This window comes from Acanthopagrus latus, chromosome 22, assembly GCF_904848185.1.
Source record: "Acanthopagrus latus isolate v.2019 chromosome 22, fAcaLat1.1, whole genome shotgun sequence".
NCBI classification, from domain to species: domain Eukaryota; kingdom Metazoa; phylum Chordata; class Actinopteri; order Spariformes; family Sparidae; genus Acanthopagrus; species Acanthopagrus latus.
The window spans coordinates 1,154,520-1,177,260 of record NC_051060.1 but is presented as its reverse complement, the minus strand read 5'-3'; the positions used below and the strand labels follow the sequence as shown (position 1 = coordinate 1,177,260).

Sequence of the window (22,741 nt, the reverse complement as noted above, 5' to 3'; positions counted from 1 at the left end):
TTTCTGTCATATTATTATTATTATCTGTCAAAGAACAAAGAAACTCATGAGTACTATGAAGATTATCATCGAATGGAAATTTAAAATTAAAAGAAATATTAGTGGTTTACTCACATGTTCTCTATCATCCTTGTCACATATGCTTCAGCATTGAGCCATTATAGAAGAGCAGATTCATTAGTGGGCTCATGTGTTGTCCCTTGAAGAGAGATGAGACCCCACTGTGCAGTTTTGCTGACACTGTTTCATACTGCTGCAATCTAGGACTCCAGTTAGAAAGCCATTGATCCACCACATGACCCTATAATGCCCTGAGGATAGTTTCACCCTGGCACTTTTAACAGGACACTACATTGGAAATAGCAGTCAATATCAATTTTGGACCTCACTGATGCTTTTCTGTCTAGATGGAATAAAATCCCTGCAGCCAGTCAATCAATATCCATGGTTTTGGAATCACATGTTTAACTAGAGAAGACGAGTTCTGAATAACTTGCAGTTGTGATCGCTGGCTGTTGAAGAGTTGATGCCAAATGCACACTGCCGGCTGTAAAACCCTGAATAATGCTCTGAATATGTGAATGACGTGGAAGTTTTCAAGTTTCGTTGAATATTTCAGAAAGTTTGAAGGATATAAAAAAATGGGAAAAAAATAGCAGGAATGTCCCAATTGAGCTGGACGTTTTGATGTTTGAAAGGAGTTTCTATGTTTAAAAATGGAGTTAGGTGCCAAATAAAGGGGCAGAAAAAAAAATATAATGGAACATGCTGACTCACCATTCAAAAGATGTACTTTACTTGGGTATTTCCATTTTATGTTACTTTATACTGCACCATATTTCAGACAGAAATATTGTAAAAATGTAACTGAAACTATGAGATAAGTTTAAAGACTACGGTTCATTGTTAGATCCTCCTTTTACCCCAATAACAGCATGGACTCGAGCTTGTGACTCCACAAGTTTGTGTAAAACCTGGTGAGTCATGTTATCTGAACATGATTTAACAGTGTTCCACAAAGCTTCTTGTGATGTCACAGAATACCTGGCTTTGTCAGTTTTTAAGTTTCCTCATAAATGTTTGAGATTGAGGTCAGGTGATGGAGGTAAGTCCGTCACATTCAGGGCTCCTTGGTCTTCTTTGGTCTTCAAGTAGTTCTTGCAAATTTTGGGCTCATTGTCTTGCTGCAGTATGGAGCCATTTCAAATGGCTACACTAAAGGATATTAAGGGGGCAGTGGATGGAAACCTGAATTGCTTCTCAGAAACTGGATCAGTTGTATCCAAAGTGTGACCATATCATCAGATGATCAATACATCAAGCCTGTGCATTAGAAAAGCAACTTCATCACAAATACTGAATTTATTAAGTAAAGAGCACAAGGAGGTCAGCAACGGTCCAGTCAAAAGAAGCATGTGTTGTTGTGGTCTCAGAGGATGTGCAGCAGCTTCTAAAACACTTCTCAGGGTATAAACAAGGCCAGACGCTTGAGGTGGGTTAAAAAATACCTGAATTTCAAAGTGGATGAGCGGTCCTATTTACTGATGAACTCAAGTCTGAGATGCACAGCAGTAACAGTACTGTACTGTATAATACTGTACAATACTGTATGTAAGGAGACAAACAGGAAAGAGAATATCAGTCTTTCAAATCTTGAGTTAAACACAGTGGTGGTCTGGGGCTGTTTTGCCTCCTCTGGAGTTGGACCAAACAACGAAGAAGGCCTAGGAGTCCTGCCTGTCATGGAAGGTCATCCACAATTAACTGACGTCAACCCCATAGAACATTTAAGCCATGCTGTGACATCACAAGAAGCTTGTCAAATTCAAACTGTCAAATCACGCTAAGAAAACATGAGTCATCACGTTTTACACAAACCTGAAAATAGTAGTAGCTTGACTAGCTGTCTCAGACTTTTGTACAATACTGGACATAAGTAAACCCATAAAGTAACTCCATCTTGACTACCTACAAAAGTCAATTGCTGCATTTATACACTGATGCATAAGTATTAACAATCTTATGTCCTAATTATATATCAGTGAACACATATGAGGATATTTTACAGCAGTGTTTTACTCTTAACAACTTAAGTACATTGTGTTATATTGTGGTATTGATACTTTTACTTAAAGAATCTTAATACTACTAATCAGGCATGACTAGTATTTAACGTATATTTAGAATGAGTTTGATTTTACAGCCTGATATTTAATCAGTAATTTATACAGAATTGAGTATAGACAGTAAATTAGTATGAGACATCCATCCAAACTCAGACATAAAAAGTGTAGCACCCACTTGGTTTGCCTCTGTCCTCCACTTTCTGTCACTGGCTGGTCTACTACTGAGTTACAAACGGCATCCCTCGGAACTTGCCTCAATTTCCATACTTCATGGCACACTATATGAACCTTTGTATCACGGTGACAGTATATGGTGCTGGCTCACAGATTATTTCTCACTATTTTCCAATTTGCCACAACTATAATACATTCCTAACTTTGATAAAATGCTTAAAAAACAAGGAACTTAACCAGCTTAAATAAATAAAACTTTATTTTCAGTGAAGAATTAGGCACAATATTTACAATGTGTCCATGCTCTTTATAAGCAATAGGATGAGTCAAAAGAAATGATAGATAAAATGTTTCATTTGTATTAACAGAGATAAATGTACTGCCCTGTACATTACTTGGACATGTAAACATATGATCAACCTTCAAAAATATCAAGCACTCCCCCACCACACTAATCACAAATACATCCACTAAAATATACCCAATATAACACATTGAAAATTATAATAAAATGGCCGAGCTGATTAGTCTCACAGCTCAAAATCTAACGATGGATGATGCTTCAAGTTGTTTCCATGGAGCATCCACTCATTAAAAACCAAAAATCACTTCTTTAAGGAGAATTTGAGCATACTCGCACTGGAACCGTGTATTACCAATTCAGTTTAGAGAGCATCAGGACTTGCTGAGACTAACACTTTTGCAAAGAATAATTTCTGCAAAGGCCAAGAAATGAAGGCGTGTTTAGATGCTGCACTGAGGACAATGTAATATGCCTCATATGCAAGGGCCAGACATCAGAAAAAACAAAATATCCAGAACCATGTAATGATAGCAGTGTGGATTCTTAAAAACCAAAAAGTGCATCCAAAACATCAACGCTGATATTAACTGTATTTTACTTTGCATTTCACCCTTTCATCTTGTCAGTTGTATCTGTCTTGAGTCATTATTGTTACATTCTTATTTTTCACTTTGAATTATTTTTGAACGGTATGAACAGGTAGTTCAATACCCAGAACAAATACCTTCACAGTGAATGGATTTCTTGGATTCCTTGGTTAAAACTTCTCCAGATCTTGATGAAAAGGGCAGCCCGTGTGGAGATCAATCTGCGACCCACAGCGACTTCTACTGACTTATCCACCCTGCGGTCACATATTCATGCACCATATCATATCAACAGTAGCCTACATAAGTATGTTGGTGCAGCAGGTGTGTTTGTGGAAATGTTCAAATTCAAGAACTATTTGCAGAAAACAAAGCACACAGTCTAAACAATCAACTGTCCATCTTCTTAAAGATCTTCATGAGCTGGTAGAATCTGTGAGCGATCTGAGAAAAGACAAGCAGTTACCAGTTACCGTCACATGCTCCTTCAATACAGCTGTACAGTCACATCACAAATCATAAAAAATGAAAAGTAAATTGGCGCTTACCTGCTCAGATGGCTTACTAAGTTTCTCTGACAAGGCAGAGAAAGTCTCACGTGAAGCACCTTCTGTCTGCAAGGCGACCAGAATAACTCGATCATCCTCTCTGGAACAGACAGAATACAGAGTTGTAATCATCTTCAGGTGCACTGCTTTTCATTCGACAGTCGAATAGCGTTGGAACTACAAACATCACCATCTCGTTACATGTAACATCCAGGGTTGGGAGTAACAAATGACAATTAGTTCCTTTACTGTGACATTTTTTTTTTTTTTTTGTCAACATGTCCACCTGTTAATCCAAACATGAATTTCCTTTATGTACTGTTTTGTAATTCAACATATTAAAAATAAAGATACATTTTGGGAGCTTCACAGCGAAACTATGCTGCAGCATTCTCCTGAACAACTTGTTTGAAAAGTGAATGGCTTCTCTGTATCCCTGAGATCCTACATCAATTTGAAAGACCTTCCTTAAGATGCACTAATGTTTTTAGCTTGGCAGTTATAGTTAGGATTTCATCTTCAGAAAGGGTGTAAATAATGCTTCTTAAAATCAGTTTGGGAATCTGGGCTCCCAGAGACTTCCAGAGATCAGATGAACTGTTATTATTATTAAATAGTACTATTTCTATACTGACTGATATTTTACCATATCATGCAAGCATATACCTGACTTCCCCCTCAGGGGATCAGTAAATGTATCTCAGAATTGTCTTTAACTGTAATTAACTGTCCTAGAGTTTACCTGTGTCACCACTGCTATAAAATACAGAATGATGAGCTGTTATCAGCAGTTACAAATGCAGAATCTTGAATTTTGAATGAGCTATTTTATGACCTGAAGAACCAGAAAGCTAAAATGACTGGGACATAGACAGAAAAAGCAATTTCCGTAATCCAAAACATTCTGCACATTTAAGCAAATTAAATGAGTAAATATGGGAAGTATGGGATGTCTCTACAAGTATTAACCCAGACAAATAAGCCAAAATCATCCTCAGCAGATTTGGGGTTGCAACAATTTCTAACGCTAAAATTATTTCCCATCACTTAAAGTGACTGTGAGTCATTTTAAAAGAAAATATATATAGAAATATATAAAATGCACATGACGTATAGTCTTTTCTATATTTTACCTTTTGCCTCTTATTCAAATAATTTTTTAGTATTTTTTTAGTATTTTAAGTCTTGTACTTATTGTATGTCTGTCTGTCTGTCTACCTGATACTGTGACAAGTGAATTTCCCCGATGTGGGATAAATACAAGTCTTAAGGCTAAAGTCTTGGGAAACGTTAAAATTACAGACCTTTCTATTCTGCAAAATACCAACTCTTCTTTTACTTGTATCTATTTTCAGGCCAGTCTTGCTCTGTCCAACACGGTGGCACAAGCTGACACCATGTATGTTTCGTACTGTGGTCATGTACCGTACATGCTCTGACTAACTCTGTATCGCCCTTTAAGGACTGAAGGTTGTAACCTCCTACTGTGTGTAACAGCTAGGGCTGTCAGGCGATAAAAAAAAAAAAAAAAAATCTAATTAATTACAGGATTTGTAATCAATTAATCTAATTAATCGCATTTTAATCTCATATCTGCTGAAGGTACCCAAATAAAGAATTCGAATTCTAGGACATTACAAAATTGTATTTCATGACTAATCAATTAAATACAAGAAGAGAAGAGAAGAAGAGAAGATTTGAAATCCACATTTTTTTTTGGTAAAGTGCGTTTCATAAATGAAATTTAAAACAAAATGGTCAAGCACATCCCAGCAAACCAATTAGGCCAGGTGCATTATTCAAAAATGCAATACAAATACACTTAAATAAATAAAAGTCAGAAATAAAGTAAGGCTGAGTCTCAAATAGGCACTTAAGCAGACTCTCAATTCAAAATGAGCACTAAAGCTGACTCAATAGAGCAATTCAAAATGAATACCAAAGCTGACTAAATACGGCAATTCAAAAGGAATAGTAGAAGTATAAGGCTGTGAACGGTGACATATAATTTGTCCTCAAAATAAAACTCCTCGGTTGTGGGTCGCACTACAGTGCAGGTCATTGACGGCACATTTCCGCCTCGTTTGTAGATAGCAGGTGAGGCGGAAATAAGTGTACCCTCCAAAGCGGAAAATTGGCGATCCCCAATTTGCCGGCCTCTGTCTAAAACCACGGACCGAGCCGCCTAAAGGACGGGCAAATTGGCGGCTTGGTGCTCTGTATAAAAACGGCTCATGTCTGTTGTCACGCTGTTTAACTAGCGACGCAGGTGGGAAGTGACGAACACGTGCGGACAAGTTCCTCGGTGCTAGTGCTACCCTGACGTGCCACTGCCAAGTAGCCTACGGGTCTTTCAATGGGCCAAAATTAAAATGCTCACGCATTGAATTACCACTCAGAATCTCAGAATTAATTGCATTAATTTTTATCATGCGTTAATTTGCAGTGTAATTAATTAATAAATTAATAAATGTGTTGTAGCAAAATGAAAATACTTCAGGATTGTTCAGTACTCAAATGAATACAAATATATACTACTGACCTGGTCCATGACATCACCACCTCGCCCTTCTTCCTGATGACATTCTTGGCATAGAGACTGTTTGGGGACAGTGATGCCGGACAGGATTTGGATTCACTATCATCCTTACAATTCGACATCATTCCTTCGGAACTCTCTTCATCTTTTCTGTAGCGCTTGGTTTTTGATTTCTCTTGGTGTTTCTTCCGTTTACGTTTGAGTAGATCCCTTTGGTCATTCTGTGGTGTGCTGCTTATGTCTCTCTTTGCAGTGGTGAAAGTTGTGTCTGAGTCTGAAACCTCCATTATACCTCTCTTGGAGTCTGAAACATGTGACGCCAGCACTTGGACCCTTTGATTTGTTGGAGAGCTTTCAGCAGGGTGATGTGGACTGTTATAAGACTCAGAGAAATTAGCTTTTAAAGGACTTTGTTGAGCTGGTATGTCTTCTTCTCTGCACAGTGTTTGACTTAAGCTGTCATCAGCAGTGACTGTGAAACTGTCTCTGCTGGATGGATCAGAGCTTTCGGCACTGTTGCGCAAACTATTATCTAAAGGAGTAGACTCTGGCAGTTTTGAGGTATTCTGTTGAGTTGACTTTTCTATTTTGTTGGGTGAATCTTCATGTAATCTTGAGCTTGCATCTTCAGTGGGATGGGTATCTGTACCGTTGGTGGTCCGACAGGTCCAAGACCTTTCAACAAGGTTGCTCTCTGATGGTTCTGCATTTGTAGGGGTACTGCTCAGTAATTTGTCAGACAAAACAGCTTTTTCTTGACTTTCATGCGTTGCAATGCCATCTTCTCTAAGCTGATCTTCATCTGTTAGTGTTTGACTTAAGTTGTCATCAGCAGTGAGCGTGGTGTCTGTGGCTGCCTGACGAATTTTTACGATGAAATGATCGTTGGACTTCTCCATCACTAGTGCCTGCATGGGTAAGTCAGGCTTGAACATGAAGGGAGTGGCAAGTTGTTCCGAGGCGACACTGCTGCTGGAGCAGCAGCTGGAATTGTCAGTGTCGAGGGCCAGGTGAATTTCCTGTTCTGAAGCGTCTTCCTCGTCCAGCAGAGCATCCTCACTTATGTGAGCGCTGATGACGCTGTCTGGAGTGGACATGATGTGCATGCTCGATGGCTGTAGGAAGCTAAGATGGCTGTCTGACTTGAGAGGTGATGGAATGGTGAGGGAGACTGCCAGATCTTCAGCTAGGATGGAGTATGACCTCTGTGGAGCCAAGCTCGACTGCAGCATTGCTCTGTTCTCTGACGGCACTTCCAACAAGCAACTTTCGTCAAACAAAGCTGGATTCAGTGGGAGCTGATCTTTGGATAGTGGAGATGACATCTTGCGAGGTGAAATGCTTGACCACGTTGCAATAAGTTTGGAGGGTGTTTCAAATTTAGATGGGGAAAGCAGTTTAGATGGCGAGTCAAATTTAGTTGGAGTAGTGATGCTGATGAGTCTCTCTCCATCCTTCCTTGGTGTACCAAGAGACCAGGCGGTGTTGTCTCCAGTTATGCCACTGTTTTCCAGCAAGTCAGATCCTTGCAGGAGACACTTGAAGATTTCTCCCATCTGTGTGTCTCTCACCAGGTTAAATGTTAAACTGGAGGCTTGCTGTTCTGTGAGCAGCTCAAAGTCAGTTTTGTCAAGCAAAGAGCTATTTTGAGGGACAACCAGAGAAGATATGTTATTTTTCTCTGGAGTTGAAAGAACAGTTTTAGGAGTAGGGAAGTCCACCAAAGTTTGTGTATTTGGGCAATTTGCTGAGTGCAGGTCAACATTCCTGTCCTTACTGACATGTGTGATTCTTATATCTTTGCCTCTGCTCCCAAGGCCTTTTTTGTATGGCGCCAGAGTGCAAGGCTTGATCCTATTCAGGTTGGTAGGAGCTGAATGGGCTTCCTTTTGTTGACATTGAGGTTTCTTTGCAGGAGGCTGTCTAGATCCTTTCTCAGATCCACTGGTAATACGGTCTTCAGCCTGAGCTCTTGTTGGTTTGCAAAGGCCCTTGAGCGTTTTATAAACCTCCCTGAACAAGTAATCAACTTGATCATCTACAAAGTCCCATAACTTTTGCTTCAGATCAGCTGCTTGCTGTTCAAAGATGCGTTTCACAATACCGTTATTTGATACCTTGCTAAACACAGATGCAATCAATTTCTTCAGATTGGATTTCAGCTCCCCTTCCTGTCTGCATATTTGACCAAAATGAGCACCATCCACAAATTCTAAAAAAGACTCCTGGAAATTGTCCATCACACCATAGAAGCTCTTCTTGGGAAAGGTTTTATGAAGCTTCATGTACTTCTTTCTGATCTCAGCACGAACCAACTTGAATGTCTCCATTACGTCCTCTATGGTGGAAAAAGCAGCTTTGGTTGCTGCAGGACAAACTGTTTTAAAACGACTCTTTGGACTTCGTGTCGATACACTCGGTATTTCATTCGTTTCTTTTGATGTAACACACCTTTCTTTAGATGTCCTTTTTAACACAGGCCTTGGACTTGGTTTATTTCCAACCGGTTGTGTCAACTTCGTCTTCTTGGTTGCAGGAATGGGAGAATCTGCAGCTGTCTCATCACTTTCACTTAAAATTTCCCCTTCCTCCAGTTCAGTGTCAGAGAGACCTGAAGGCATGTCAGATATCTTGTCCACCAAGTTTTGTGCTTCATGGTTTGCTGGGGAACCTGGATATTTGTTTTCTTTGTTGACATCCAGTGTCTTTGAGTTAGAATCATCAGCTGTGCTGCATGAAAATTCTGCACAGTAGAGAAAACGAAAAGAGTTTAGGCATGTTCTAATTGTTATGACAGCATTTCATAATTATGATTAAAAAACATAATTATTGCAAAATATTATTATTATCTTGTAAATCATGTGTATCTTGTCTTTATATGATACAGTAAATAACTGACTATCAATGAAATTTGAGATGCCAAAGCTTCAATGACAATACCCTGAGCCTGTTACTAAGAAAATTATCCCCAAGTAATTCCTTGGCCACACTACATAACTTTACAAATCAATTTGGGGCTTCTAGAGACTCGGGTTGCACCAGACAAACAGTATGGAACCATTTTATGCCTTTGAACTTGTTTTTTTATGTTTTAAAACCACTCCTCATCTACTACAGTCCCAAAATGTTTTTATTGGACTACAAAGCTTCATCTAACGTTCCATTGGCATCAGGAGTAAGTAGATAAGGACTGAATTTTCATTTTCGGGTGAACCTCTCTTTTAAGTTGTAATCACAAGATAACAGACCTAAAATATGACAAGCAATCACATCCACTCTAATCCTTTAAATGCAATATGCACTAAAGATTTAATGTAACCCAACTTTATAATCAGGCCACCTTTACCTTTCTGAAGGCTCTTGACATGACCTGGCTTGCCATGAATATGGAGATGACTTCTCTTCACCATCCGTATTGGGCTCCTCAGAGGGCTTATGGCATCAGGGATCTTCTTCAAATTGCTCAGTGTGCGCATCATTGAGTCCTCATCATGAACTAATGGCATAGAACTGGAAGGCTCAAAGTTAATCTCTCTCTTTCCAGGACTGAAGTTCTTCTTTGGTGTGAGATCCCTATACTTCTCTGGCAGTGTCGACTCCTCTGTAGTACTGCTGACTTTGGACACTGCGATACAGCCAGTGGAAGAACTTGGCTCAGTTGTGATGCTATCATTGGCGTTTTCACTGGTCTGTGTTAAAATGAAAATGGCCTCAGGAAGACTCAACCCTTCTTGTGGAAGTGATTCCAGGCTTATTGTACTGGATACAGCATCTGCATCTTTAGGACCATCTAACATTCCACAAGCATCTTTCTCATGAATGGAACTAGAAGCCCGAGGACAAAGTCCTTGCTGACAGTCTTGAGGTAGGGTAGTGTTTGACTGATTTTGTTGACTGGCCTCATCAGGAACACCTTCAGCTGCAGGACTTCCCCTTGAGGGTGAAGCAGCTAAACTTTCTTTGACTGAATCCGCTGGGAAGCCTTTCTGTACGGCAGGTTTAGAAGTTCTACACTTCAGCACTACACTTGAATCAAGCACAACAGGTTTGGACACTGGAACAGACTGATCAGATTTATTTCCAGGGTTTACTTTTTGTAAAGAATTGTTTGTGCATCGTTTGTTAATGCTTCCAGATTTGTCACTGACACCATCTGTAGCCTCCATTGCTCCACATTCATCCACCTGGCTGTGTAAGGCCAGCTCGGTTTTGTCCATGTAATTTTTTGAAAATGATTTTGCAGAACTCATCTCTGGTGATTTTTCTGTTACATGTACATTCTCTGGGGTATCTAAAGCTGAGGTAGTTTTGTCTTCAAGTTGCTTGTTAGCAGCAGCAGGAGTTTCACCGTGTTTTTTGTCTTTTTCAAGGACATCTTTCATGCCATCACACCCATTATTTGTCTTTTCAGATCCTGGAGTTTTGGCAATATCTGCAGATTGTTCTGCAACATCTTCTGACTCTGCTTGTAATTCACTGCTGTTTACTTCATCGATCACGCACATGTCTTCAATGTTAGGTTGTGAGCTCTCATCATCCATTCTATTTTCTGTGACCTCGTCCACAGATGTGAGGTTATCCTGGCTGGCATCGATGGGCAACACTGGTTTCTTAATTGGTGAAAGGGTTAGATTCAGTGTTTCCATGAAACACAGCTTCCTGTTTGGACTATTTTCTTCCACAGAGCGCTTCTCTGTACCATTAGGTTCTTCAGATGATCTTTTTAAGGCCTCTCGTGTTTTTTCTTTTCTTTCCTTACTACATACAACTACTTTAAGATTAAGTGATTCTTTTGACCTCTGTTTCTCACGTTCCTTGCTTGTCTCTAACAGACTGCTCCTCTTGTGCTTTCTGCTTTCCTCTTGACGCTGCACATCATCTTTCTTTTGAGAATCCCTTGGCAATCTGTCCCCTTCCCTCTCTTTGTAGTAGTCAGCATGTTGGTTGGAAGAAGGCTTCTTTGAGTCTGAACTTCTGATATGTCCATCACTAGTCTTGATTTTTCTATGATCTCGGTGGTAGCCCTCTTTAGAGCTGTGAGCTGCACCATGTTTAGAGTCTGATGTGGACATTTTGGCTCTGTCTTCTCTCATCTCTCGACCTCTCCCATTCTTGTTGTCAGAGGAACCTATAGTCTCTGGTGGAGGGCTTTTCGCCCGCTCTGATCTGTGGTGCCCCTCAACATTTAGGGTGTCCTTGCTTTTACAAGATCTGGAGTCTGATCTTCGTCCTGTGTCTCTGTCTGCTTTGTGGGACCTGTTTTTCTCAGGGGCATATCCTTCCTTGTTGGGATCTGAACCAGTTCTTTGTCTCCTATCCATTGAACCAGATAGCTTTTGATTTGGACATTTTTCCTCTCTGTGCTTGGACTTGTGTTTGTATGACTCACTATGTCGGGTCGATGAAGAGTTGGTGGACTTGATGATAGAGTGCTCAGTCTGTTTGTCAGGTACATCACACTCTCCTCTTGAGGAACTTTTTGAATAACTGTATGAAGATTCTTTTGAAACTCTTGTCTTACAAGATCCAGCGGGCAGATAGGTGGAACTATCGCTGTCCTTCCTGGAAGACTGAGGAGGTTTGTGTGGAGGATGATCATCCCTGGTAGGTGAAGCTGGTAGAGGTGGAAGAGGGGGAGGCGGACTGGATGGTGGAGGAGGTGGAGGACTTGAGGATGGTGGAGGAGGTGGCTTACTCTTCGAGCTGCCGGTGGAGGTACGACTGAAGGAATTTTGATCACGCTGATGATTATTGTGAGGTTGATGATGAAGGCGTCCTTTCTCTGACCTTGCAATGAAACAATGATTTAACAACTGATTAGAATGTAAACATAGATCAGTCAGTAGAGGTAGCTTCTACAGTCCATAGTGGTGGATCATGAACAAGTCATCTGTTGTAACTGAGCTGCCAACATGATCTTTTAAATATCATACCTGAAGTTGTTAGATATAGCACAGCCTAACAACTATTTTCATTGTTGATGTTAATTATCTTTTTTTTTTTTTTTTTTTTTTTGCCTCTTGAGCTATAAAATGGTGAGACAGAATGGGGTGGGGCAAGCTGGTTAGCAGGCTAACTTCATTAGTCATCTCCTCAGCAGTACATAGATGTGTTTGACATAACATCAACACTATTGTTTTTTCAGATACTGAACATAATGCCTCTTTAAAAAGCTGGAATCAGGGAAACATTACTCAAACCAATTATTCAATTATCAAAAATTGTTGCAGATTAATTCATTAATCATTGCAGCTTGAATTAGATTTTGGCAATATAGAGCATTTCATACATTACATTAACCTACAGCCCAATATATTATTGTGAAACAGATAATAAAGATTGAATTAGGGCTGACATGATTGCTTCAAAGGTTTGTAGCCCCAAAACTGTTATTCGGGACAGGGTTAGTTATAATGAGTCACCATTTGATTATAAAACAAAACCTACCATTGGTTCAATCTCTGAATCTCAGCATCTTTCCGTGACACCTCCTGTCTAGCTGTTCTCAACAGTGCAGAGATGTTCTTTTTGAGGCGGCAGTTCTCACTGTTCAATCCTGTATTCTGTTTTTGAAAAAGAGAAGACAGAGAGAGCACACCATGTTAGTGCTGTTCAATTATTAGTGGAGGTAGGATTTAACAACCTCTCGAATACATTATAAGACCCATTTTCAAACATAAGCAACATATTCAAACTTATCTTTATTACTTTAAAAATAGCCTGTATGGACTGGCTCAGTGTGGGGACAAAGTGGGTATACAGTACAAATAGAAGCAATCCAGAAATCTAATAATGAATCCTATGTATGCGAATGTATTGCTGCATTAAAAAGATAAATGATGAAGTATTTAATCTGACTACTAACATGCCAACATCTGACTACTAACATACCAACATCAGTAGAAAAAAACAAAACAAACAAAACCCCATTATTGTATTCTTTTTTTCCCCAGACTTGGGGATGAAGCCTAATAATAATCAAGCAATAAAGCTAACCTTTGATTGAAAAAGAAGGGAAGAGGAAACAAACCTGCAACTCCATCTGTTCCAGTCTTCTGCGCAGCTCTTTGATTTGGTTTTGGGCTGCTTGGAATCTGGACTTCAACTTGAAACAAACAAAGAAAAAGAATAGGATTATGAGACACTTGGCTAGCTGAAAGCAGCCCTCTGCATTTTATCAGATAATCCTTTAATATGCAAATGTAGTGTATGACACCGAATTTAAACAAAGGTTCAACCTGACAGTTCAACCTGACACCAGAGTGTTGGTCAGGGGGAAATCTGTTGTAGCGGTTTTTCACCTCAGTCCTGGGTCACTACTAGATCACTATTAACCCAAACCAGTCTACAAACAAATTTGCATCCTTTTATTTGTTATCTTGGGGCCTCTTCCAATGTAAATGCCAACCCACAGCAAGGGTTATAATCTCCCCCTCATATAGGACTTAAATGTGAAACTTCATGTGAGGAAACCTGGCTCACCTCAGAGAACAATGACTCTCTGCTCTGCTGTTCCTCTGTAACAATTTCTTCATATAGATCCATTGACTCTTTCAGCTCAGAAGCATTTGTAGGTGATTTCTCTGTAATTAACCCAAACAAGACAATAAATTAGATAAATCATGATTATAAAGCCTAAATGTTGGACAAAGGAATCTGTGCTGGACAACTTTACCACATGTAATATTATGTTTGACTTCTGGTTATGATATTGTGCTGTATCAGACGAAAGTGAAACTATTTCAGAAACTATTTTTACCTGCATTGCTGCTAGAACCGATATCCAGGCCATCGTAGATATCCACAGAATCTTCATTGACATCCGGTACCAAGACTGTGGATATTATATATGTATTATAAATGTTTGTTATCACATTTTACACATTTTAAAAGCACCTTGTCCAACCATCACCTCTGACGGCCTAACCTGTTCAGCCCTCTCTCCTCTGAAGATGCTCTCACACCAGTGACATCTAACCATGCCACCTCCTGTTCCCTTGACCCGATTCCCTCCTACCTTCTCCAAGACATCTCACACGACATCCTGCCATTCCTCACTACCCTGATCAACTCCTCCCTCACTTCAGGCCATATTCCAGCTCCCCTCAAGACAGCTAGACCATAGACTCTGAATGCTGACATCCAAACTATAGACCTGTATCTCTTCTGTCATTCCTCTCTGAAACCCTGGAACGTGCAGTCTACAACCAACTGTCCTCCTTCCATCTTTCACAAAACCACCTCCTTGACCCAAATCAGTCAGGACTGCTCACTCCACTGAAACGGCCCTCCTCATAGTGACTTAGTCACTCTGTGCCAACAGAGTCTCATCCTACTCATCAGTCCTCATTCTCCTCAACTTACCCTCCGCATTTGATACAGTCAACCATCAAATCCTCCTCTCCACTCTGGCTGAACTTGGCATTGCTGACTCTGCTCTAACCTGGTTCACATCATACCTGACAAATTGCACCTTTCAGGTCACATGGAATGGCACCTTGCCCAAACCCTGCGTTCTGGAAACTGGTGTCCCTCAAGGTTCAGTATTAGGACCATTTCTGTTTTCACTAAACACTAGATCACTAGGCTCTGCAATCACATGACATGGATTCTCTTACTACTGTTGGGCAGCTGCGCATCACCTCCAAAATAACTCCCACATTCATTACCACATGCTGTGGCTAGTCCTACATTTCCATTCCATTTGAAAAAATTTTAATACTACTATACAGCGCAATTAACACACTATATCACAACATTCCAATATTATCTTACATCCCTACAAAGCTAAAGCCTTTTTAAGAACAGAATTCCCCATTATAGACCAAAAAAAACAGATCTAATAGTATCACTGAATGCATATATAATAGCCTTATACTTACGGCCAGATGCATCGTTGATGTCATTGTCCTCCATTATTCCAAGTATCTCCTTGATGCAGTTACCTTAGAAGATCCTGGTAACAATGACAAAAGAAATAGTTAATTACGACAACTATTACCCAAAACACAAGGCTGGAGGCTGGAGATGAACTCTAGCTGGTGGATGCACTGAAAACCCAGGCAAGATTTCATCACAATTATTTATAGTTGACAAACCAATCTATAAAGAGGCACTCCAACAGTCTCTGGAGAAAATAACCCTGATGATGTCATCTGAAAGATTTTAGCAGGTCAGGTTGAGAAAGAAAAGGCTTTTGGTGCATATTGTGAGGGTATGGTGGAGTGTTTTTTGGATCTGCTGTTTGAATTTTGACCTTGTTGTTTAAATCCTTCTCTTGTACTGTTCAACTTGCATTAATAATTCACTGGAGTTAAAGCGAGGAAATATATGGATATTTTATGGTTATGGTGATATTTCGTCTTTTCAATATCATTATATGGAGATATGACATAAGTGTTGTCATGGTAAAATGATGTCCTTTTCTGAACTTCCTAGGATGTTCTACTTGACTAATTATTGCCTTCACACACTGAACCAGTAAATATTTACTCACTTCATTCTTACAGTACCTCTACTGTATGAATATTTTAGGGATGACTATCTATACTTTGACAAAATATCAACTAAATGAGAATTTCAAAAAATAATGTGAAAGTAATGTGAATATCTTTTGACTCAAAAATGTTGAGATACTTGATTTTGTCGCCCTGTCCTAGCATTTCTTGAATGCTTTTGGTGAGATTTAGACATTTTGAGATATATTTTATGTATCACAATATAGCCTAAAAACAGTGTGCCATTACTCAAAGACTATATCTCCCTTACCAGAGTTCATCCTCCAGAATAGTTAAACTTCATGTTATATCAGTCTACAAATAATGTTAGGCAATTTGACAGAATATGTACAGTATACTTTACACATCTGTCAACTGTCTGCTATTTTTCTGTACTGTTTATGTCTTTTTCTTTATTCATTCTGGTTGTATGTTATAGGTGATGCTGGGCAATATTTCAAATCAATGAGCAGTTTAGTTTAACATCACTGTGAAGAAGTACCTTGATTTGTTGGGCTTTCATTTGCTGGTTTATGGTTGTTTTTAAAAAAAAAAAAAAAAAAAAAAGATATTCTTCTTATTATTATTATTATTATTACTATTGAAAAATATATTATTATTATTATTATTATTATTATTATTATTATTATTATTATTATTATCATTGTTATCATTGTTATACAAAACATGACAAAGAATGTGTAAATATATTGCTCATACCTACAGTTCATCTTTAACTGTAAATGCAGTAAGGTTCTCTCTAGTGGAGCCTGATCACTTAGCTGTTAGCATTATAACAGTGGTCTAGCAGGACCTCTTTTGTTCACCACTGTCCACAAGAAAACAAAGAAGACAGCATAGAACAAAGCCACTAACAGGGCTACACAGAGACAGACTTCTTCAGTAAGAGCTAGCAGCCCAACTGTTGCTTCTCAGTTTAATGTTGACCCTTTTGGTTAATTAACGTTATTGTTCAATTTCCACTTTTTTCTTTTTCACCGGCCAAATCTCATATTTGAAAAAATGAGCTCACAGTAGTAACTGTTGATGCTAACATTGACATTAATGAAGCTGTCCTAACCTCTTCAAACCAAAATACATGTCTACTTAAATCAGGTACTACAAAACATAGAAGGAACTTCAAAGTCAACTTGTCTCTGTTTAGCATCTTTAAGTTATATTACTTGATGGACTTTTGAGCTCAGCTATCCTGTCATGCTAACCTAAGTCTAACTTGCATCACGTCACTGAGGTTTTCATACTTATTTTTATTGAGAACGCATCAATGAATATTTATTTGGGAAAATTTCGCAGTAGCGTTCCTTAACTGATATTTAATCTTATTCGATAAAGAAGTCAGTTAAATAACTGACGGCTGCGCATTTAAATGTACTTTTCCAAACTCAGCAGTGAGCTAAGTTTACCCAAAAAGACAGAAGTGCTCAGTCGGTACGTCGGGATGCTAATGTGAACGCTAACTTATACATCGAGCAGACACTCAGAAAAAAAGGATAGAACGTTTAGCTAACTATGATTTAGTTGACTTACTTGTCGGCGTACTGTTTTGTGTCCTCCTGTTGTTTACAACTGTAATGTCGCGCCAAGACTTCTCTGCACAGGAAGTAACGACATTTTCGCGCGGTCTGTCAGAGCTGAGGGAGTGTTCTAGTAGCTCATCGGTTTGAAAAAAAATATCCTTAAAACTGGAGTCAAACCCTGAAGGAGAGCAACTGTTCCGTGACAGATGTTATTCTCCAGCGGTTCATCTCCCACTGCAGCCGACTGGTGTGAATGAAAGTATCAAACCGCAGCAGATATGGCAGATCTCCAGGGCGAAAGTTGCTCTCCTAGCGGAGAGAGTTGCACTGAGCCGGTGTCTCCGTCTGTTTGCGTCATTACAGCGCGACGTCGGGGGAGAATCTAGCCCGACCCGGAAGGAATTGAGCTTCACTCACATGTGGACAGGATTTTAACATCAGTGACGGGAACGTGCTTATGTGTTGTGATACAACCTCAGACAGACAATCGCGTGATGAACCTCACAGTTTGGTTCAATAACAGTAAATCAGGATACTTCTTCAGAGCCCGCGCGAGCTTGTTTTCTTTGTAGATCGCTCCTCCACAGGCGACAAATGATACGATGGAAAATTTAGAATTGAGCCTGTCGTCACTGGGCACCATATCCAGACATGTTGACAAAAGTCACAACGATCTAAGCCAATATCTGTCCAAACAGGTAAGATATGTTGATTCCTGACTTGTATAAAATAAAGGAGTGTTTTTATTTTCACACTGTGACACAAAACGTGTCCTGTGTGCAGCATGTAGTACTGTTTCTATCACATGCCAGCAGTCACAGTCCAAATGACATAGTTTTAGTGTTTTTTGTTTCATATAAGTTATTCTGGTTCCTTATTAATCCATAGGATGTGAATATATTTAAAACAATATATTGATTTATGAATGCTTTTATGTCAACCAATCAATATTTCAACTGAGGCGTCCCTGCCATATGATCTCTCCTCAGATATGGAGCCAGCAGGACAGGCAGTGTATTCTGGAGTGTTTGGCTCAGCTTCTGTTGGAGAAGGACTATACTTTGTTGATTGCTCGACACCTGCGGCCGCTGGTTCTGGACCTGTTGGAGCGTAATGCAGAAAGGGTCAAAGCTGGTGGCAGGATCAACCATGACCTCCACGAGCGCCTGTGTGTGGCCCTCAGCAAACTCCTCGGTGTCAGTCCTGATGCGCAGGCGTAAGTAGAATTTATTCTCTTACAGTGACCAGGGGAAATGTCCCCTATATGTCTCATCTTCAGAGATTCTAGTGCTGACCTGAGGAGCTGGATTAACTTGGAAGGAGGCCTTTAAGCAAAAATACAGTTTTTTAAAATATTTTTGAATATTGAAGCTGTGACTAGTTTAGCACTGAGCTTCGAGATTAAAGGTCTGGTTTAGTTGCCCAGCGTGAGATGAGAAGACTGGTAATAATTTCATTTTTGTGTGCAGAGGTTGAGTTTAAAAATGGAAACATTTTTAGGAAAGTTAATTGTTGGACTTGTTTACTGGTGAGCAACCAGTTCAGTGAAGACCCCTTAAAGGAACGGTTCACACAAAGTCATTATCAGCTCACCCACAGCTACAGTTAAGAATTACGCTTAAAATGGGTGAAAATAACTTATTTTCAAATCACTTTGGGATCTCTGGGCCTGCAGAGACTCGGATTATGAAGCTTGATGAGCTGTATCGAGCAGTATCGAGCTATATTGAGCTGTATTGAGCAGTATCAAGCGTTCTATGTTTTCTTAATCGGTTGTTTTGTTTTTTTTTTTATATATACATTTTTAAACTACAGCCCATATACTTCAGTTACACAAAGCCAGTGAAGAGCAGCTAAAACTGGACTACTGTGATTCCAGTTATTATCCAAGCTACAGAACTTTTCTGTTATTAAACTTTTTATTTGAAGAAAAATAAATTTTACATGTTGCTCTTAAGTTTGTACACATGCCATTAATCAAGAAAGAAAAATTCACATCCTTAAAAAAGCACCCACACTCTCTCTCATCACAGCACTCCTATACCGGTTCTCGACTTGATCCAGTCCTCGACTGTTGGAGAATCTTTTACCAACCATTTCTTGTAATTGCTTTCTTACTCGCTAGTAATAGGATATTATACAAATATTTGTTTTTAGGCCTCTTCACCGTCTCAAAACACATGAAAATTTGTTGCCTTATTCTCACCACAGGATCTCCAACAGGATGTACTTGCTCCCAGAGAAGTCCTTTGAGCTGGAGCTCTAAAAACCTAACTATACTCTTCCACCCAAATTCTCTCCAGGACAGAGCAGATGTACTTTTCCACTGTTGTGAATATTATTTTTTCCCACATTTCCATCTGCATCACAATGTTACTCTCCTTTTCCCATTTCTTCTTTATATATGCAGCATCGTTCCCTTCTACCTCTTGTAACATCTTATACATCTTTGATATGTTTCCACGTTCAGGGTCTGACCTGTAACCGAGTAGAAATATCCTCACAATACCCAAATTAGATTGTTGCAATTCTTCCTTTCTCGTTATTTTCTCTAGGTAATGTCTAAGTTGCAAAAATCTGTAAAACCCCCGACTGGTTAAACCAAATCAACTTTTAAGATCCTGGAATTGTCGCAGCGTGCCCCCTTCATAGAGGTCACAGTGTTTTATTAGCCCTTTATCGGCCCACTGTTTGAATCTTGCATTCATCCTGTTTGATAGGAAAGGGTCAGGGTTAGAGTCATATCCTATCCATCTTATGATCCAGTATGGTTCTTCAGCCTTGTTTTCATTGACTACCCTGTGCCAAATCTTAACTGACATTTTTATCAATGGGCTTATGTCTTTTAGAAAGGCAACCAACCCACTGTCCCCGATGAGTGCTTGTAATGGAATATCACTAGATATCTGATATTCTGTGTCTTTCCACTTCGGGTGGTAGGGTTGCAGATGTTAACTAAAATGTTTATCTGCACCGCTTGGTTGTAATTTCTGATATTCGGGAGAGAGAGGCCTTGTTTGTCTTTTGCTAATTGAAGAGTCTTAAAGCGAATTCTTGGCCTCTTCCCCTGCCAGATGATCAGGGGGCCATAATTTTCTGATATAATCATATTCAAATGTTTAGGAATATTCACACCGAGGTACTTAATTGACTTTGATTCTCAACTCACTTTAAATTCCTCTCTGATGGATTGGCTATGAAATTTGCCATTCAAAATTTGAGATTTGTTGGTGTTTAGTTTATAATCTGATGATAAACCATATTCCCTCAGGGTTATGAGCAATTCTGGAAATGAAGCAGATGAATGTCCCAAGTATATCAAAATATCATCTGCAAAAAGGGCAATTTTGTGTTGTTCTTGGAACACTATGACTATGATCCCCATTATCTTCTCGTTCTGTCTTAACTACTGACTCAAGGGCTCTATAAAGATGGCGAATAAGAGGCAGTCAGTAAAAAGTGTATTACAGTTACTGAGTTGGATAAAAAAAAATAAAGGTACATGGTTCTTTCTAAGGGAGAAAATGTATTCATTAAAAATGTCTTCATTAGCTTGTTAATGTGGGACTTGAGACTTCGATCTGAATCGAGGACAAAAGAGAGACTTGATAATCCAGGGAGTTAATTTCTTCAGATTTTTAAACTGCGTTTCTTCTAGGTTTAAGTAATTATTGCTCAATTATTTACTATTTGCCAAAAAATTAGTGTCACTGGAGTTTAAAGCTGCAGCATCATTGTCCTTTCAAATGATGTTATCAAGTGGTAGCATGTATATTATAAATAGTAATGGACCAAGGCAGGTCCCTCGTGGAACTTCAGAACAGATGTCATGTTTTCAGAACAGTCTATCTGCAAGACTGATGACTTTGAATTTTTATCCTGTTGGTGTATGTTTTGAAACAGTCAGATTCTTGATAAACTCCAAAATTACTGGACCATCTCGCATTTCTCCAGGCTGCATTCCACAGTGGCTCATTTTGTACCTCTCTCCGATAGGTTTGCTGCAAGGTACTTCAATGATGCCCCCCCAGTGTTTCAGAGGCTCTTCTTCACCAGTGAAGAGTCATCAGCTGTTCAGTATGGCCCCAGGAGGATGAAGCTGCGTGACCTCATGGGTGCCACCCTACATTTCCTCCAGAGTGATTGTGCCAAGTTTCGAATGCTTTGGGACTGGAGTCCTTGTGTATCACAGCTGCTCACCAGTGACGTAATGGTTCGAGGGTATGTACCTGATCCTCTTTAGACCTAATGAGGCGTCACAGGCCATACAGGTTAATAAATCCTTTTCATTTGGAAATGCAAAATAAGTCATCTTACCCTTTTTTACTTGAATTCCAAAATTCCCAAATTTTAAGACTCTGGGTGTGCATATATGTGTACAAGTAGTATAAAGCTTTTTGTGGCTCCAGATTAGGCTGTATGTGATCTAATAAATTGCCTCCAGTGATGTCTCTGAGTGTGTTGTGAGTAATGTAGACTACAGGTTTGGAAAAGCATTCCATTTGTCTGGCCTTCTATGACACTGTTGGACTCATTATGGACAGTCTCACTAAAATTCTTCAAAGGGAACGTATTCCTTTCTTTTTCTTTTTTTTTTTCTCAACTGTTCATAGTTGTATAAATGTGAAATACGTGTTAACATGTAGCTGATATAATTATGTTAATGGTAATGCCTGCAAAGTTTTTCATTTTTGCTTTTTTGCGTTTCTTTGCTCGTTGCTTTGTTGCTCCACCCAATTGAACATTCTGTACTTTCCAACTGTCTCTGACAGGTACACTGCCCATTGTTTAGCACTGGTCTCTCATATGACCGATAACCAGAAAACCATCTTTCTGAGGAAGGTGCTTACAAGTGATGAGATCCTACACATGAAAATTAAGTATGTAGCTTTGTTTTTCCTTTCTTTTCTACCTAGTTTCAAATCTAGGACCAAGTGTTCTGAAGAATTCTTAGTTTCAGTGCTACTCATAAAACTGTTTTGTAATGTAATGGCACTAAAACAGCATAGTTTTAGTATATTTCATTACACTTATGATTGTATACATGTTTTGTTTAATATTTCTGTAGAATGAATGTGTTCATAAATAATTCTTAGTGTATTATTTCAACAAATGTGTTATCTTGGCTAAACTGGTATAGTATTGATTATAATTTGTTTGCATGCCATGTCTTTTTCTTTGTTCCTTGTTTAGAGCCTTGGAAGAGGCTCAGCAGCTTGAGGTAGAAAAAGCCTTAGTATTAACCAATCAGGGCTCTGTGATGTGGCGCCAGGAGAGAGCTAATAAATTTACCAGGGGCCAGGTGGTATCAGAGGACCTGTCCCAGAATGTTGTGGCAGTCTGTGGTGTTGTCCTACCTAGGATAGTTCCTAGACAGGCTGAGCAGGTACGCAGCTCTTGTTTTGTCACATAAAACAGTCTCTGCTGA

General features: G+C 39.3%; 2 protein-coding genes across 4 annotated transcripts in view; one reads left to right on the top strand and one right to left on the bottom strand.

The window, feature by feature from the left end:
• Positions 1–2,536: 2,536 nt before the first annotated feature.
• On the bottom strand, positions 2,537–17,647 carry casp8ap2 (caspase 8 associated protein 2). 2 transcript variants are annotated; one of them, XM_037087404.1, is made up of 11 exons: positions 17,324–17,647; positions 16,513–16,604; positions 15,161–15,234; positions 14,038–14,112; positions 13,761–13,861; positions 13,309–13,383; positions 12,726–12,841; positions 9,625–12,065; positions 6,282–9,021; positions 3,740–3,839; positions 2,537–3,635 (listed from the first exon to the last, which is right to left on the bottom strand). In XM_037087404.1, the coding sequence occupies exons 3-11, from the start codon at positions 15,192–15,194 to the stop codon at positions 3,582–3,584; spliced, it is 5,736 nt and encodes a 1,911-aa protein (XP_036943299.1). In that variant the 5' UTR covers positions 15,195–15,234; positions 16,513–16,604; positions 17,324–17,647; the 3' UTR covers positions 2,537–3,581. The 2 variants fall into 2 exon arrangements, with proteins under 2 accessions (XP_036943299.1, XP_036943298.1); XM_037087403.1 differs by lacking the exon at positions 16,513–16,604.
• Positions 17,648–17,755: 108 nt separating this feature from the next.
• Positions 17,756–22,741, top strand: part of mdn1 (midasin AAA ATPase 1) — a 63,643-nt gene continuing 58,657 nt past the window's right edge. For both annotated transcript variants that reach the window (XM_037087401.1, XM_037087400.1), the window contains exons 1-5: positions 17,756–18,011; positions 18,303–18,529; positions 21,310–21,534; positions 22,086–22,193; positions 22,507–22,699. In XM_037087401.1, coding sequence (XP_036943296.1) covers positions 17,916–18,011; positions 18,303–18,529; positions 21,310–21,534; positions 22,086–22,193; positions 22,507–22,699 — 849 coding nt within the window. In that variant the 5' untranslated portion in view covers positions 17,756–17,915. The remainder of the gene's footprint in view (positions 18,012–18,302; positions 18,530–21,309; positions 21,535–22,085; positions 22,194–22,506; positions 22,700–22,741) is intronic.